Raw genomic sequence first — 14,503 nt, forward strand, 5'->3', positions numbered from 1 at the left:
GTTTACAGCTCACACAATGAAGAGAATAAAAGGCAGATTGTCTGGAGCAAATTCAAAATATCTTAGACACACAGTGGAGCTGAAGAGCACTGGCAGGGATGGAAGACATTACAGCAGACTTTCCCTTCCGTCTTGCCACTGGAGTTCCAGATAATTCCCCACATCCAGCTCCCACCCTTGGGCTGAGTAAATGGAGTAGCAGGGGGCAGAAGGGGCTGTGCAGCTCCATGCATGTGTAACAGACACACTACCTGCTGCCACAGGGCAGCAGACACAAATCACTACTGCTCATCTGCTCTTCTGCTACCATTCTTTAAACAACCCTGAAAACCACAATGGAGAGTGGCCCAAATTTACAACCCCTTTATCTTCTTCCAGAGATTTATCTCCACCCAACAACGAGCTGTTTCTGTGGAACATGGTAAAACCATCACCCAGCAAAGCCAGACTCTGGGCTGGGCTTATGGCCTGATTTAACAGAATCGGATTCAGTGTCCTCACATATAAAACATGCAGAAGTTAATACTCCCATGTTTTTTAATGTCCTTGGTTTAAGAGTAAATTTAGAGCCCAGTTAAATCTACATCCCAGTAGTTTTAGCTAGATCTCTTTTTTTAGCTATTCAGGCTCTCTTATTTCCAAAGATATCTCCATAAAAAATGGTATGGTATTTTCTCCGTCTGCCAACCCATACAGCACAGGCTTTAAACATGCAGACTTGAGGCATTAGTCAGCAAGTAGCAGTTTGACAGGGCTCCTGGCCACAGCACAGTACCAAAATAGCAATTTATTCCAAGGAAAAGCACTTCAGACTTGCATCTCAGCACTTTATAAGCCCAAGTAAATACCAAGCAGGACAGAGTCGATGACCCAAACTTTGAATTAGATGAACATACAGACAGAAAAATTACTCCATGAAGCCCTTTTGTGAGAACATATTTAAATGCCCGAACACGAGTGGGCTGCGTTAGCTTTTCTTAAGAGCCCATCTGCTCTCAGATGAGAGGTTCAGATCACACTTGTCTAGTTTGTCTAAACTTGTCAGATTGTCTAAATCTGTGGCCTGAAATGTTTTTCATTAAGAGCCATGCAGCTGGACACTGCATGGCATGGGGCAGCTCTGAGGGGGGGCTGATCTGCTCAGCTGCTGCTGTTTGCACATCACTCTGGTCATATCCAAGGGTAAGCGCAGGTTTGCTGCAGCCCAGATTTTTTGAATTTCAAGAAAATTTCAAAGTTATTTCTGATCTTTCAGCAGTGAGCAGATCCCAAGCTCACCAACAGAGAAGTTGAGGGCACAAGGTCTCAAGTCACAGGGACTCCACAAACACCTACACTCAAAATGGGGATTTTACACAAAAATGTTAGACATTCCAATTACATCTCTACTGCACATTCTCAACCATAAAAACAAATCTGCAATTGCACTTTTCCCTAAGAAAGGAAGGCAAATTGATACATGATGCTCACTGAAGGAAATCAGTCAAGTGTCATTGAACAATCGAGTTTTCAGACACATGCATCAAAAGATAAATTTCTAAAGAGTTATACAGCCTGTATGGAAAATCATATTTAAAATAGCATCCAGAATTTGTATTAAAGTACGTTTGAGAGACTATGATTTAAAACTTTGACTCTTTCTAAAGAAAACATTATTATTATTAATATTTATCTTAAGAGCCAGAAAAGCAAAATTTTAAGCTATACCATGTAGAATAACATCACACTATTTTTATTAGACACAGATGGAGAATACTTTTTTCAGACACAAATGGTAAGAACCAGTTCACATTTTTATTCAAAAGCTTCAGTATCTTAATAAAAGAAAAATCCTCTCAACTATTTTTCTACAGATATGAAAAACTAAAAATTAAACACTTATCCTAGAAACCACAATGCTAGCTGGAAATTAACATTGCACATGGAAATGGAAAGTTTCTATGAATTACTGCCAAAAATGTTCCATACAGAAAATGTCAACCAATTCTATATTTTACTCTGAAGTTGTCAAGATGAAAAGCCAGCTGACAAGTTTATGTTACACAGAATTACTAATTGCTCACATCACATTGGCAATTTCTAACAAAAGCTTAGGGAAGCTTTGCAAAACTTTTGCTCAAAAGTTCACTCAAGGGCATTAATTTAAAAAGATAAGCACTCCAGAAGGAGTAACTGCTTTAAACAATGTTATGCCAAAGAGTTGACTTTAATCATGTTATCTGGGCTGGAGATGTCCCAGGCACCACCAGGACTAAAACACATTGAGCTGCTTTGGACTTCAACCACTGCAGTCAGAGCCATGCCCCACACAACTGGCATTAGGGCAGGATGACTTTGACTGATATGCTCAACCTGAGCCCAAGAAAACAGAGCCACGAGGCACAAACCACCAGGTATTACAGACCTTTCCAGGCTCACATTCTGTCCCATCAGCCCAAGGTGTGTGTTGGGTTCGACATCCCTTGTGAGCACCATCGACGTTGATACACCAAAGTCGCCGACATTGCATCTGCTTAAGTGATTGCAGAGATCAGAACGTTAAATATGTGCCTCATGCCTTACCAGACAGATGATTCTTTATGAAATTATCCCCCTAGGATTTATCATTAACTCACAAGCTTGTCAGTAAGTTGATGGATTGTGAGTCTGCCATTCATACAACCCCAGGGGACCTTATTTTGCTCTGGCAAAACCAGGAAAAATAAGGTGTGAAATTTCACTTACCATATAGGGGCACACTTGGGATCCAGGTCCAAAAATTAACTCACATTGTTTGTTGACGTCATAAATCAGCCCTGGGAGCTGCTGAGGCAATGTGTAAGTTCTTGATGAAGGTTCATCAAGCAAACACTCCCCATAACCAGTGCTACAACACAAATCAGAGTAATGGTGTTAAACAGGAGGCAGTGAGATCAGAACCCACTTGTGTTTACCTGAATTACCCTTAGGGCAGTTGCACACCACATTTGCCATATTTAACAAGCACTACAAGAGCTATTTCAAACTCAAGCACAGGAGGGTGTGTTACCAATACACCACCACCCCTGTGCTGTGACAGCAACTATCCACCACAGCAGTCAGCTACCACAGCAAAAGCATTTCTGAGTGTGCATTTAGTTGCTGAGCAAGCACTGGTACATTTTTATAAAGAATTCCAAAAGAAAAATCACTGATTAGCAGAATTGCCCACGGGACTGAGCTCCTGGATTTCCCAGAACACCATCAAGGCTCTCATTCTGTTCCACACCACAACACACAGGAAGGCATCACAGCAAAATGGGCGAATCACTATGCATCAAACTGACCCGTGGGCTCCTGGAACGGTGTTCCCACCACGGATTAGTGCCAGGGCTTTATCTTGACCTGTGGAGCAGAAAGGCAGATTCAATCTGCCTTCTAAAACACAGCTCCGTATCTGGGCCACAAGGCTTGGAAAAGTCATTCTTCAGGTTTGAGGAGAACACACATTCCTTAAAAGCAATATCCATGGGGGAAGACTTATTCTTCCCCATTGAGAGGCTGGTCCTTGCCAGCTTATCATGAGGCTGAACTGGCAGGGACTGGATGCCAGGGGTGCATTCCTGCTCTATGTAAAGGATGCGTGCAAACACAAATCCCTCTGATTTCCTCCAAACGCTGCACACTAGGACTCCAAATTAACTGAAGAACTCCATGGACACATGGACATGTGAAAACAGCCCAACACATGCATATGCAAGGCCTTACTCCAGAAATTCAGTGATGTATTTCCTACTGCATTTTGACCACATCCAGGGATTGGTGTAGAAGTTCAGTGTTGGTGCCATGACGTGCTGTTGATTTTTACCTCCATCTTCCTTGCACTTGTGATTGTCATCATGTGGCATGTTAAATCTAAGAGGAAAAGAGCAGAGAAAAGTAGAATCAGTTAAGAAGCAAACATTAAGTATTTAGCATAGCAAGGGCAACAGTGTGAACTAAATGTAAGCAAACCCAAGATTTTTTCCTAAACAAGCTACTGACAGATATTACAGAAGTATTGATACACACATATTCATAATAAATTCAGAACTGTTAATGAACAGGGTTCCTAGCAACTCATCTGGAAAAAGCTGTGCAGCACCCTGCTAAGCTCTCCAGTCCATGACTGCATATATTTAGTCAGAGAAGTCCTCCAGGAAGCCTGGTGTAAGATGCAGTTTCCTTTTCAGCTGATGGTTGCTATCCTGCAGACAGGCTGAAGTCTGGCCCCTCCTTCATAAAAATGACAAATAATCTGGAACTGACCACACATCCAGGAGTTGATCTGAGGGAATTCTGAAGGAGATGACTGACTTGAGCCCACTGACTGCACACCCTCATGCACACAGGCAATACCATGTTGGATACAAAATATTTTCTAATGCAGTTGAAAATCCTGGGCCACACAGCTGCCTAAGCGAGCTACACCAGGGATAGACTTGGCTCCCATACTTTATGTGGAAGGTTTACCAAATGCCATTGCCAGCAAGCATTGCTATCAGCAGAAACCAATGTGAAGTTTGCAGCACATGACACCTTGAAGAATGTGGTAAATTCGCTAACGGAGACAGAGCGGCTTAAAGCGCTGCACTGTTTGAAGTGGGGAAGGGGAAGTGACCTGGTGTGATCCTGTGTTCCAAGGCTGGGGAGTTTCTATTCCATTAAGATTACCTCCAACAAACCATCTTTTCACTCTGCTCTCTGAAAAAAAAGAGCACAGAGGTGTTTCCTGCTCAGGAGCACTGCTAACCCCCCCGCAGCTCTGGGGCAGCATTAGTGAAGGAATTAGCCACAGGTTAGGTGTGGGGAACACCAAAACTTTGGGGACTTTCTGTCAGGAAGTCTCATTTAAACAAATACTACTGTGGTTAAAAATAGGCTGTCTTAGCCAGCTCTCCATGAAGAAAAACAGAGTTTAGAACAATGAGAGATCTGTTCCCAAGTACTCATCCATCCCACACCTACAGACCTCCACTGCAAAGCAGGCGTGTGGTGGTTTGGGACTGTATCAGCTGCCTAAGGTTGTAGCCAGGGGTAAAGGACTGTGATCTAAGATGATTTTTCTCCTGACTGCTTAGTAGTGAGAAAAAGTCTCAGTAGTGAGAAAAAGCAAAAATCATTTGAAAGAAATTTCCGCTGGAGGAGATGAATGGCAGCATCTCTTCTGGGGAAGTCCAGCAGCACAAGATTTTCCAGTTCAAGAGCTGAGTCAAGCTCACTTACACACCTCATCACCTCCTAGATGCCCTGGGTAAGTTCCTCCTCTACACACAGCTGCTGCATTGCCTTCACCAGCACTGCACAGAGCTGTGGGACAAGCTGTGGCAGGCTAAGGACCTGCTCTCAGAGAAGACTTCAGTCCCAAAAGATAGTTGAGATGCGCCAGCAACCCTTGCCCTGGTCCTCCCCAAGGCACCCAGCACATCCCTTCTGCCCAAAATCCTGGCTAGTTCCAATGGCTGTCAAGATGTCATTGCTTAGGTGCTGCTTGTGGTACTCTGTCATTCATCCTCCCCAAAACATAGCCCTGCTAGTTTTGCTGCTCTCAGGTAGGCTCCAGAGCACCCCACAGTTTCATCTACCTCAGTGGTGCATCTTCTAGTCAAGTATATTGATCTCCCCTCAAATAATTAGGCTCAGCAGTACCAGTTCCCAGCCTGGCTGGCAAGCCCTAATTAGCATAAATATTGGGCTAATTAAATGTAAATGTATTTACATAAAACATACACATGGCCAAGTTCATGTGCTATTGTGAAAGCAGTGCTCAGTCCATTATCTTCACTTATTGAACAGCTCCTGTATGGGTCACAGACCGTACCCAGTTCTGCCAGACCTAGGAGAGAACAAAGAAGTTTATGAAAGGAAAAGTCACTCACAGTTCAGCACAGGCAACTAACATTGTCACTACAAAAAAAAGTTATCAAAAGACAAAGCTTTCCTTACCCAGAGTATCACATTTGTCGTGCGCTCTACAAATATCCTGTCTGAAAGCAGAACAGACCTGACACATTAATTCTCAATGCAGCAGTGAGTTAAGGTACAAGCACAGTAACAACAGCAGAAACAACCCTTGGTCCTCCAATGGACCTTCTCATGCTGCTTTGCCACATCATCCAGAGTCCAAACTAACTCCCCACCACAGTCAAAGTTTTCCATCTTATGCTAAACCCATGGGTAGACTTTAGACAGTCTTGAACCTCTCAAAATCATCTCCTGTTATGGTGGACACATACTCCCACAACTACAAGTACCATTACATCCACATCAAAACCTGAACATTTCCTATATATTACAGCCCCTGACACACAACTGGCTACAGTTTTCATGAGAATATTCACCACACCTGGTAACAAGCACAGCTGTATCATGCCGAAGGTGACTTCCCTCTGGGTGGTTTTGAGACTGCTGCCATTGGCAGAAGTTTTTTAATGTTGTCTGGGCATTGTAAGATATTGCAGGGCCATCCTGATAAGCAACAAACAGAAAGCAGGTATTTTAATTATTCATGGCAATGCTCACTACAAATGTCATTGTCAAGCACAAGGTGAAGAAAATAATTTCCATTACCTGCTCATTATGTATCACGACCAATTTCACAATAACAATATTAATTAAATTTCCAATGCTTGGGTCTTTGTAGATAGAAGCCACCTGTTTCAAAAAAGAATATTTGGAATTATTGTTAACTTTCAAGGAAACAAACAATTAAGACAACACATATATTTTCCATTTTGCAACTGTTTTTCTCTTGGGCTGCTCTTCTGCCTTGTTCAGTGCACTGGTGCTACTTAGAGAAACCTCCTGGCAGAAGCACAATTTTAGAACGAAAAAAACCTGCTGGTATCACAGAAATGCAAAATTTCCTTTTGCTTTAGCACACATTTCACCAAATTAAAGGATCATTCTGCTCTGAGACACAAAGACCACCAACCAAGACTGTCAAAAGCAACCTATTCTTCTAAGTGCCTGATTTTGACATGGGCAGTTTCAGACCGCATATTCACTGCACTTCCACCCTCAAACAAGATGAACATCCCTCTAGTGATACAAATATGTTGGATACTCCCTGCCAGTCACTCTGCATCGCCAGAACTGCCTGTGTGGAAACTGCACTACTGCATCCTAGTACCTGCAGCTATTCAGGTGCTTGCTCTCAGCCTGGAAAACCAGCTTGAGAATGATGCTAAGGATCAAGGTGACCGCAAGCTCCTTCTTGTGATATCAAGGGAAGTCAGGCAACTGCCTAACCTACCAGCATCAGTTCCCTGGAAGGCACAGGGCCCAAAGTACCTTTCAAATTCAGCTGTTATTTCACGTGGGCTTAAATAAAAGAGTACAGCGTGTGGTCTAAACAACCAGTGATATTGCTCATGGTATCTGATGTTCAGAAAGCTGGAAGAGAGAGGTGTGAAAAGGATGAGGAAGTGTGATGGATGTGGGAAAAAGACTCCAACCAGTGTTTTCCAGCCACATTTTACCATTTTTCATGTAACCCCAGCATTATCTCCATGCCTAGGGAAGGCAAACTGATGGTGTTGCATATGACTGCAGCAGAGAGGGGCTCTGTGACCACTAGAAAACGATTTGTGGGTGAATCTACTTGCTCTGGTTGAACACTCACAATTGACATCAGGGTTAAGACATAGTGCTGTAGGTTGGCTCCGTGGTAGGCGACCATCCTGCTGTCAGCCACCACCATCACCTCCACAAAACGTGGGTAGGACAAGAAACGCTTTGTTCGCTTGTGGCTCTTCTTTTCAACAATGGTCCCCGTCTTGTTGCTGTCCCCAGAAAAAGAATTTACTTCCAGGCTGTGTTTCAACATCTCCACGTCAGACAATATGCTGCTCTCTGCCCACTGCCTTCTCCAGTGTTTCCGCTTGTTCTTTTTGTGACTGTGGTCATGATCTATGGTTAAAAGGCAGAAAAAACATACAGTACATTCTGGAGTGAAAAAAATTAATACCACATGTATGTTACGTCAAAATACCTATTACCTCAACAAAGCTGTGTGGGCTTGCTCCAAACAAGCAGGGAACTGAAACAGAAGCACTCTGTGGAAGCCCACCAAGTAACCCACCATCTAAGGCTGCATTTTTAAAGCCATCTTGGGGAGGCCAGTAGCACTTAGAGGTGGGCATTCCCTGCGCCAGAGCCAGCTCCTGGCCCATACAGGAGGGATGGAGCCCTGCAATGGTAATTAGCCACTGCAGCAGGAGCGTGAGGATTCTGGGCACGTCCAAGGTGGCCAGGAAACCACAGGAAACAAAGGTCCAAATCCTGTATTTCTAACTCAGGCATGAAGGACGGCAGGATTTGGCCTTCACAGCAAAGCAATTATATATGATTTATTTCTGTCTCTAACAATAACACGGCTGGGCTTCAGTTCCCCCCCTCCCTTTATTATTCTGTGCTACAGGAATGGTAAAGGTCATCTAATAGCACAGCTGCCACTGGCGGAAGAATAGAATTCAGGAAGTTTCACATATACTGCTTTTGATATTCAATTAGGCCAAACATAAAAGCAGCCTGAAAATATACTCCATGCTGATACAAAGACGACAAAGTGAAGAGGGAGAACAGGCATATATAACATATGGAACATGTACAATTAAGATTTACCATCTGATTAGTATGTAATTATAGCATTATTTAAATGTAAGAGCAAAATCAGGCTTATTTGATGCCACTTAATTTTTAATCAGTTCATCATAGGAAGTAGCTAATTGAATGTGATTCATCCACGAAAGACTGTTCACTTCTGCATTTAATATAAAGCCAGATCTGAACTACTCATCTACGACTCCAGGCTACAACCCTCATGCTCTTTGTATCTTTAGTTTAATTTCGTCATGGTGGTGAAAAATATCACATTTCCTTATCTGACCCATTGAGTGAGTAGGTTAGAGGAAGCATAATATTAGGGAACAAAGGAATACTCAATGCTCAAACAAGACTGAAATGATAGGAAACTTCTTAGCTACTTTTCCTGTGTAGTTTCCTTTTAGGAATATTTGTAATAATTTCCAAAAAAATAAATAAATTCTGCAGTATCACAGCAGGCAAAGGGGATGAGCCAGCTTCTACCTATCTGAAAACCCTTTGGCCCTATGTGCAAATAGACAATGGAGTTGTTAAGAATTAAATCCTGTCTACTCTGTACTACCTAAGTCTTCTACATTCCCCTTTCTTGATATAGTCCAGACCACCTTAATACAGCAGAGAGTCTGCAGTTATTTGAGTAAGAATTCGAGAAAGCCAATGGCATTTGTGGTTATAATTGGATTGCCCTAGTTCCTCTGCTCTAATCAATGCCCTTGTGTTGGCAAGGTTGTGCTCTCATGCTGGCACTGCTTCGTGGGCAACCATGACATTATCCTGACTCATTCAGTGCCAATCAGCTTGGGGAGCCAACTATGCATACAAATAACTTGAAGGTGAGGAGAAGACCAGACTGAGGAGAAAGTGCTAACCCCAGCCCTTCAGCCAGCTCCTCTCCTCTCTGCACCCTCAGCCTGCCACTCAAATTTCCCTTTTAAATAACTAACCTCCAAAAGGAGCAGGTGCCCAAGGAAAAATGTGTTAAGGATGGGGAGATACTCAACAGGTCTTGAGTGAGGCTGAAGACAAGGCTGCAGAGCAAAGGCAGAGCTCTGCAGGGCCCCACGTGGGATCATGAGGCTCATGATTCCTCCAAACATCCAGGGAGGGGGAAGTTAGATGGCAAAAGAAGGAATTGCAAAGACATCTATCACACAGAAGATGTATTAAATAAATTAATTTATATATACTGGGCTTGCACTGAAATCCTGCAGCTGGTGTCACACGCTAAAAAAACCCTTCAAACCCACCCAAAACCCAGAGAGTACCACATGAAATTCCACATCTTGTTCTGAGAGCCCTGACCTGCACCTGATCATGCAGGGGAATCAGAGCCAAACATAGCCAGGTATGCCCAGCACAGAGAAAAATGACTTTCCTATTTGTGCAGAGATCTGGCACAGAGTCACAGAATCACAGGATCATTTAGGTTGGAAAAGATACTTAAGATCATCAAGTCTAATCATTAACCTAATGCTGCCAAGTGTTGGTACAGTATCAGTGTTCTTTCCCCATTCAGCACACAAATGAAATCAGACACATCACCACTTCCAAAACAACTGAATTATTTCCACTCACAAAGTCACTCCAACACTTGCAGTGTGCTATTTGGACAGGTCATGTATTGGGTGTTTGGATTACTGGAAAACCAGGCACTAGTGATGGGAATGCACTGCATGGAAAGCTACTCCTGGACTTTGGTAGTAGTGAACTGTTATCTTCACCCATCTTTCTTGCATGTAGATAGTGTGCACTCACCTGTAGAAAATTAAATGCTAATGGCTGTGCACTGCTCTTAACCCATCTGTAAAACCCTGACCACATTAATGGGAGCTGCATACAGGCAGTGCCGGGAACTCTGTGTGCCTGATTCTGATGATATCCTGCTCCACTACAATGGCCACAGTTCAGCACAGGCAACTAACAGGTTGCCTTTCTAACAAAAAAAAGTTATTAAAAGACAAAAACTTTTCTTACCCAGAGTATCACATTCGTTGTGCGCTCTACAAATATCCTGTCTGAAAGCAGGACAGCAGTGGTCTCACTGAATGGTACAACATGCTGCCCTTCCATCAGGCAGAAGGGAAAACCCCAGAAAAGGGTGTGGTATTTCTACACCTTATTTTCTTTTTTTTTTTTTTTTTGTGTGTGTGTTAACATAGTAACAGAAATCAGGAAGAAAAATGGTTTGCTTGGCAAGCCCTCCATCTTTGCAATGACCTGAAACACATCTACTTACACAAGGCAGCAACTGGATGGGTTTAAGAAACAAAACATTTTTTTGTTACTTTGTAGAAAAACTAAACTCCAGTGAGTAGACAAACCCTTTAAAACCATGCAAACTACAGTTCAATAATTCAAGTATCAGGTGAGCCCATGCACTGATTCAACAGTTCATATTCTTTTGAGAGGCAGGTAAAAGGCTAGAATAATGTCCATTTTACTGCATACTTTACTAAGACAATCTATGCTGTTTTCACTGTCTTTATACAGACCTGGTCATTTATCTTAATTTTTTTTTTCTGTTTGGTTTTTCTTTGTAATGTGGGACTCACAAAGGAGACCCAATCCTGTGAAAGGCTATCGCTTCCTGATGGCATCTTCCCACTAAAGCCATTTATTTTTGCTTGGGCAAGAAGCCTCAGCCCAGAACCCATTCATCTGATTTATGGATATTTCCTGCTGGTTAATATACTTTGGATCTACCACAAGAAAGAGGGCAGGGAAGACTCAGACCCTATGTGAGTACTTTGCCTGCATGAAAGGGTGACAGGGCAGAGTCAGGATCTGCTTTTGACATAGTGGCTATTGTTATACTAAACCCAAATACTAAAAGATGGAATGATCACTTATCCCAGCAGTCCTAATCCTTTTCATTTCTACATTAACTAGTCCTTGGAATAGAAAGCAATTTGCACAATTAAGTAAGACGTGTAACAATTCAAGCAATTCCAGTTCAGCTCCAAGTTCATAAGAGCTGCACACAGCAGCAAAAAAAAAAAAAAATAAAAAGGAAAACACAGAGAGGAAGAGAAGGAGGGGAAAAATTCTTGAGCTAACAACATCTCCCTGCTAGGAAAAAAGTGTGATCCTTTCAAAACAACTTTTCTGAATGTGTGACCTAGGATTTTTAGCAAAGTTTGCCACTCGGTGGTTGGCCCACATCACTTCTAGCCCTGCTCTGATCCAGTTGCACAGATAATAAAACTATCATTTGGAAGTAAATTATTTATTGCACACCTCCATAAAACAGACCAAAATCCAGCTGAGGTCCCCTCAGGCAGTCAGTCAGTATGTGACCTGTCTCCCTCAACCCCACATGAGCAAACCCTGGCCAAAAGCTTCAGTACAAGCTCCAGCTCCAGCTGCCTGGCTAGATTTGCTGCCTGTAGTTGGTACAATAGCAGCTGCCCAAGGGACTGCCATCACCTGGGAAACAGAGGAGAGAGGCAAAATAGATTTGCCTTCATGCAGAGATCAGACTGGCTGAAATTGAACCATGTTTTTAGGCTCCTCTTGCCAAGAAATGGAATGGAAACCGGCTCCTCTTTAGGACACAAACAGGTTCTAAGCTGGACCAAAAAATTTTTCTAGTCCTGGGTCAATTTTAATTCTACATCAAGATGTTTTGTATCTCTATCTTTCTATACATCTACAAATGTATCTCAGATGCATTTACACAAGGCCGAACTCTCACCTCTGTTACTGTGGGCTGCTGTTGTGGTCTGCCTAAACCCGAGCTGAACACACCTTCTCTGCCGGCAGCCTCACACCCTGCTTGGACAATAGCCAGGGATGGAAATACAATGGGGGACCAGGCACTGCTTTGCCCTGTCCCACACTGAGATGATCAGTCCTATGAGCAGGACTAATCCTGCCTTCCCTCTGGATAGCTCCTTGACTGTGCAGCCAGTGCTGCTGCTATAGCTGGGAAGGGAAAAGAGGTTTTATTAATAGGGATAAGATCAATTAGCTACATTGGAAGGGAAATTAAGGATCTGGGCCAGCCAGGATCCAAAGAAAAATATATTCTGTGCTGAGAGTAGAAATGAAAGTTTGCCTGGTTTTTCAAACCTGCAAATGAGAAGTGTTCAACTGCAAATTAATCTGAGCTCACTCAACTGACATCAACTGGGGTTTCAACCTCCAGCAGCAAGAGCTGGACAAAACTGCATAGATCAAACTTCCATAGCTGGAACTATTGAAAATTCAGTAAAATATCAGCACTTTCACAAATTAGAGATCTTAGAGCAATACAAAGGAAGGAAACTTTGATTTGCTCATGTTGTTGATGCTTCCCTTTGAATTAAGAAACAGTCTGGGCTCAGGATAGTTCCCTCCCAAACTGTTACAGGAGAATCAAAATCTTGGGCTTCTACAAAGAACTTTGCTACTAAGAAAAATACTTGCATGGATGGATCATAAGCCCTCAGGACCAAGGGACACCTGCTTGTTAATTTTCTCACCTTCCTCCACTTTGAACTTTGCACACACACTTTACTAAAGTGGTTTTCTAAATGTCCAGCTGAAGCAATGTTCAGATTCACAGACATGTCCATGTCCAGGAGCTCCTGCTGCTGAAGTCAGTCCCATGTGTCAAGCCCAGAATTTGTGTTTGCAATATGTGAAAATATTAAGGCCAGAAAGCAAAGCTATAAAGCCATGAGCAGTTCAGACTGGCATGAAGCATCACTGATGCAAAAACCAACAGTTCCACCCCAATTCACTCACTGCATCTTGTGTCTGTGACTATAGAGACTTGGAGGTGCCAAAGCTCAAGGTGATGCTGAACCCTGATGTCTGTCAGAGTGACCCTGCCTTTCTTCTCACTGCTTGAACCAGAATGCTGAGAACCATGACTTCCAGTGAGCAGCAATCAATTTCCCTTAGTAATAAAACATTCTCTGGTTTATACCATGCTAGCACTACAGACCACACATACTCTAGATGTTTTCTTTCCTGGTGATGAGTATCAGAATGCATTCCAGCCTAAAAGATTAGTTTTCTGCCTAAGGTGAAATGTTGTAAGTGAAAGCTATCAATTTTGCACAGTAGACAGAAAGTAGATTAATGAACAAAACAATAAATTGTCTCTTTAGGAAAGGAGATACTAACACATGAGCTGAACATGTGGCAGAAAATGATTCAAGATCATCTTACAGAACTCCCACACATGCTCTTCAGGCAACTTCCAATGCACAAGAGTCACAAGTACACCAACCTGTGTCCCACACTTGTGTCTAGTGACACCTATGAGGTACCATGCCAACAAGAACAACACCACAACTTTGTACTGACAGTCATCAAAAGAAAAGACAAAATATCCCATTAGAAAAAGAAAGAAATCATCCAGCAATTGGCCACAGGGATATTGATAATGGCATTACAGGTATATGGGAAAAGAAGTCACAGAATAGTCAGCCTGTTTATTTTCAGTAGTATATGCCATAGGGAACAGACAGAAGGCACCAAAGTGATCCCCCCTTGCTTCTCCCACCTGTCCTCCTTCAGTGGATGTCCACACAGATGAGGTAAAAGTACATCCATTTTGATTCCAGGATAATAATTTAACTCTGTCCACTTACCATGTTTAAATTGCAGAACAATAACCAATCAACAATGATTTGTTTAACCACAACCTTAAGTCTTACATCTTTAGGGTGTCAGATGGATGCTTGATACATTTTCAATACTAAGAGTAACAACAAAATGCATTACTTAAAACTCACACTGAAGAATGTTAATGGGATCTGTCTCATTGACTACGATCATTGTTTTCTAACTGAAGTCAGTCTATTACCTTATCTCACTTGCCAACACCACAAGATACCTCAAACATTAAAGACTGATCCCTTCCCCAGCTCAGCATGGAAAAATCTTGTGCTTGACCTCTTAGGCCCAT

General features: G+C 42.6%; 1 protein-coding gene across 8 annotated transcripts in view; it reads right to left on the bottom strand.

The window, feature by feature from the left end:
* Positions 1-14,503, bottom strand: part of ADAMTS9 (ADAM metallopeptidase with thrombospondin type 1 motif 9) — a 79,536-nt gene that overhangs the window by 57,091 nt on the left and 7,942 nt on the right. For 7 of the 8 annotated variants that reach the window (XR_015773710.1, XM_014251677.2, XM_088061966.1 and 4 more), the window contains 8 exons: positions 7,622-7,908; positions 6,568-6,651; positions 6,344-6,465; positions 5,944-5,984; positions 5,728-5,833; positions 3,727-3,873; positions 2,725-2,866; positions 2,405-2,512 (listed from right to left, as the gene is read on the bottom strand). Coding sequence is in view for 7 of the 8 variants with exons in the window: in XM_014251677.2 (XP_014107152.1) it covers positions 2,405-2,512; positions 2,725-2,866; positions 3,727-3,873; positions 5,728-5,833; positions 5,944-5,984; positions 6,344-6,465; positions 6,568-6,651; positions 7,622-7,908 (1,037 nt within the window). In the remaining variant the exon portion in view is untranslated. The remainder of the gene's footprint in view (positions 1-2,404; positions 2,513-2,724; positions 2,867-3,726; positions 3,874-5,727; positions 5,834-5,943; positions 5,985-6,343; positions 6,466-6,567; positions 6,652-7,621; positions 7,909-14,503) is intronic. The other variant, XM_005522011.3, reaches the window with a different exon arrangement.

This window comes from Pseudopodoces humilis, chromosome 13 (genome assembly GCF_049639895.1).
Source record: "Pseudopodoces humilis isolate 2021_Gansu_Grassland_sample_001 chromosome 13, ASM4963989v1, whole genome shotgun sequence".
Lineage (NCBI taxonomy): Eukaryota > Metazoa > Chordata > Aves > Passeriformes > Paridae > Pseudopodoces > Pseudopodoces humilis.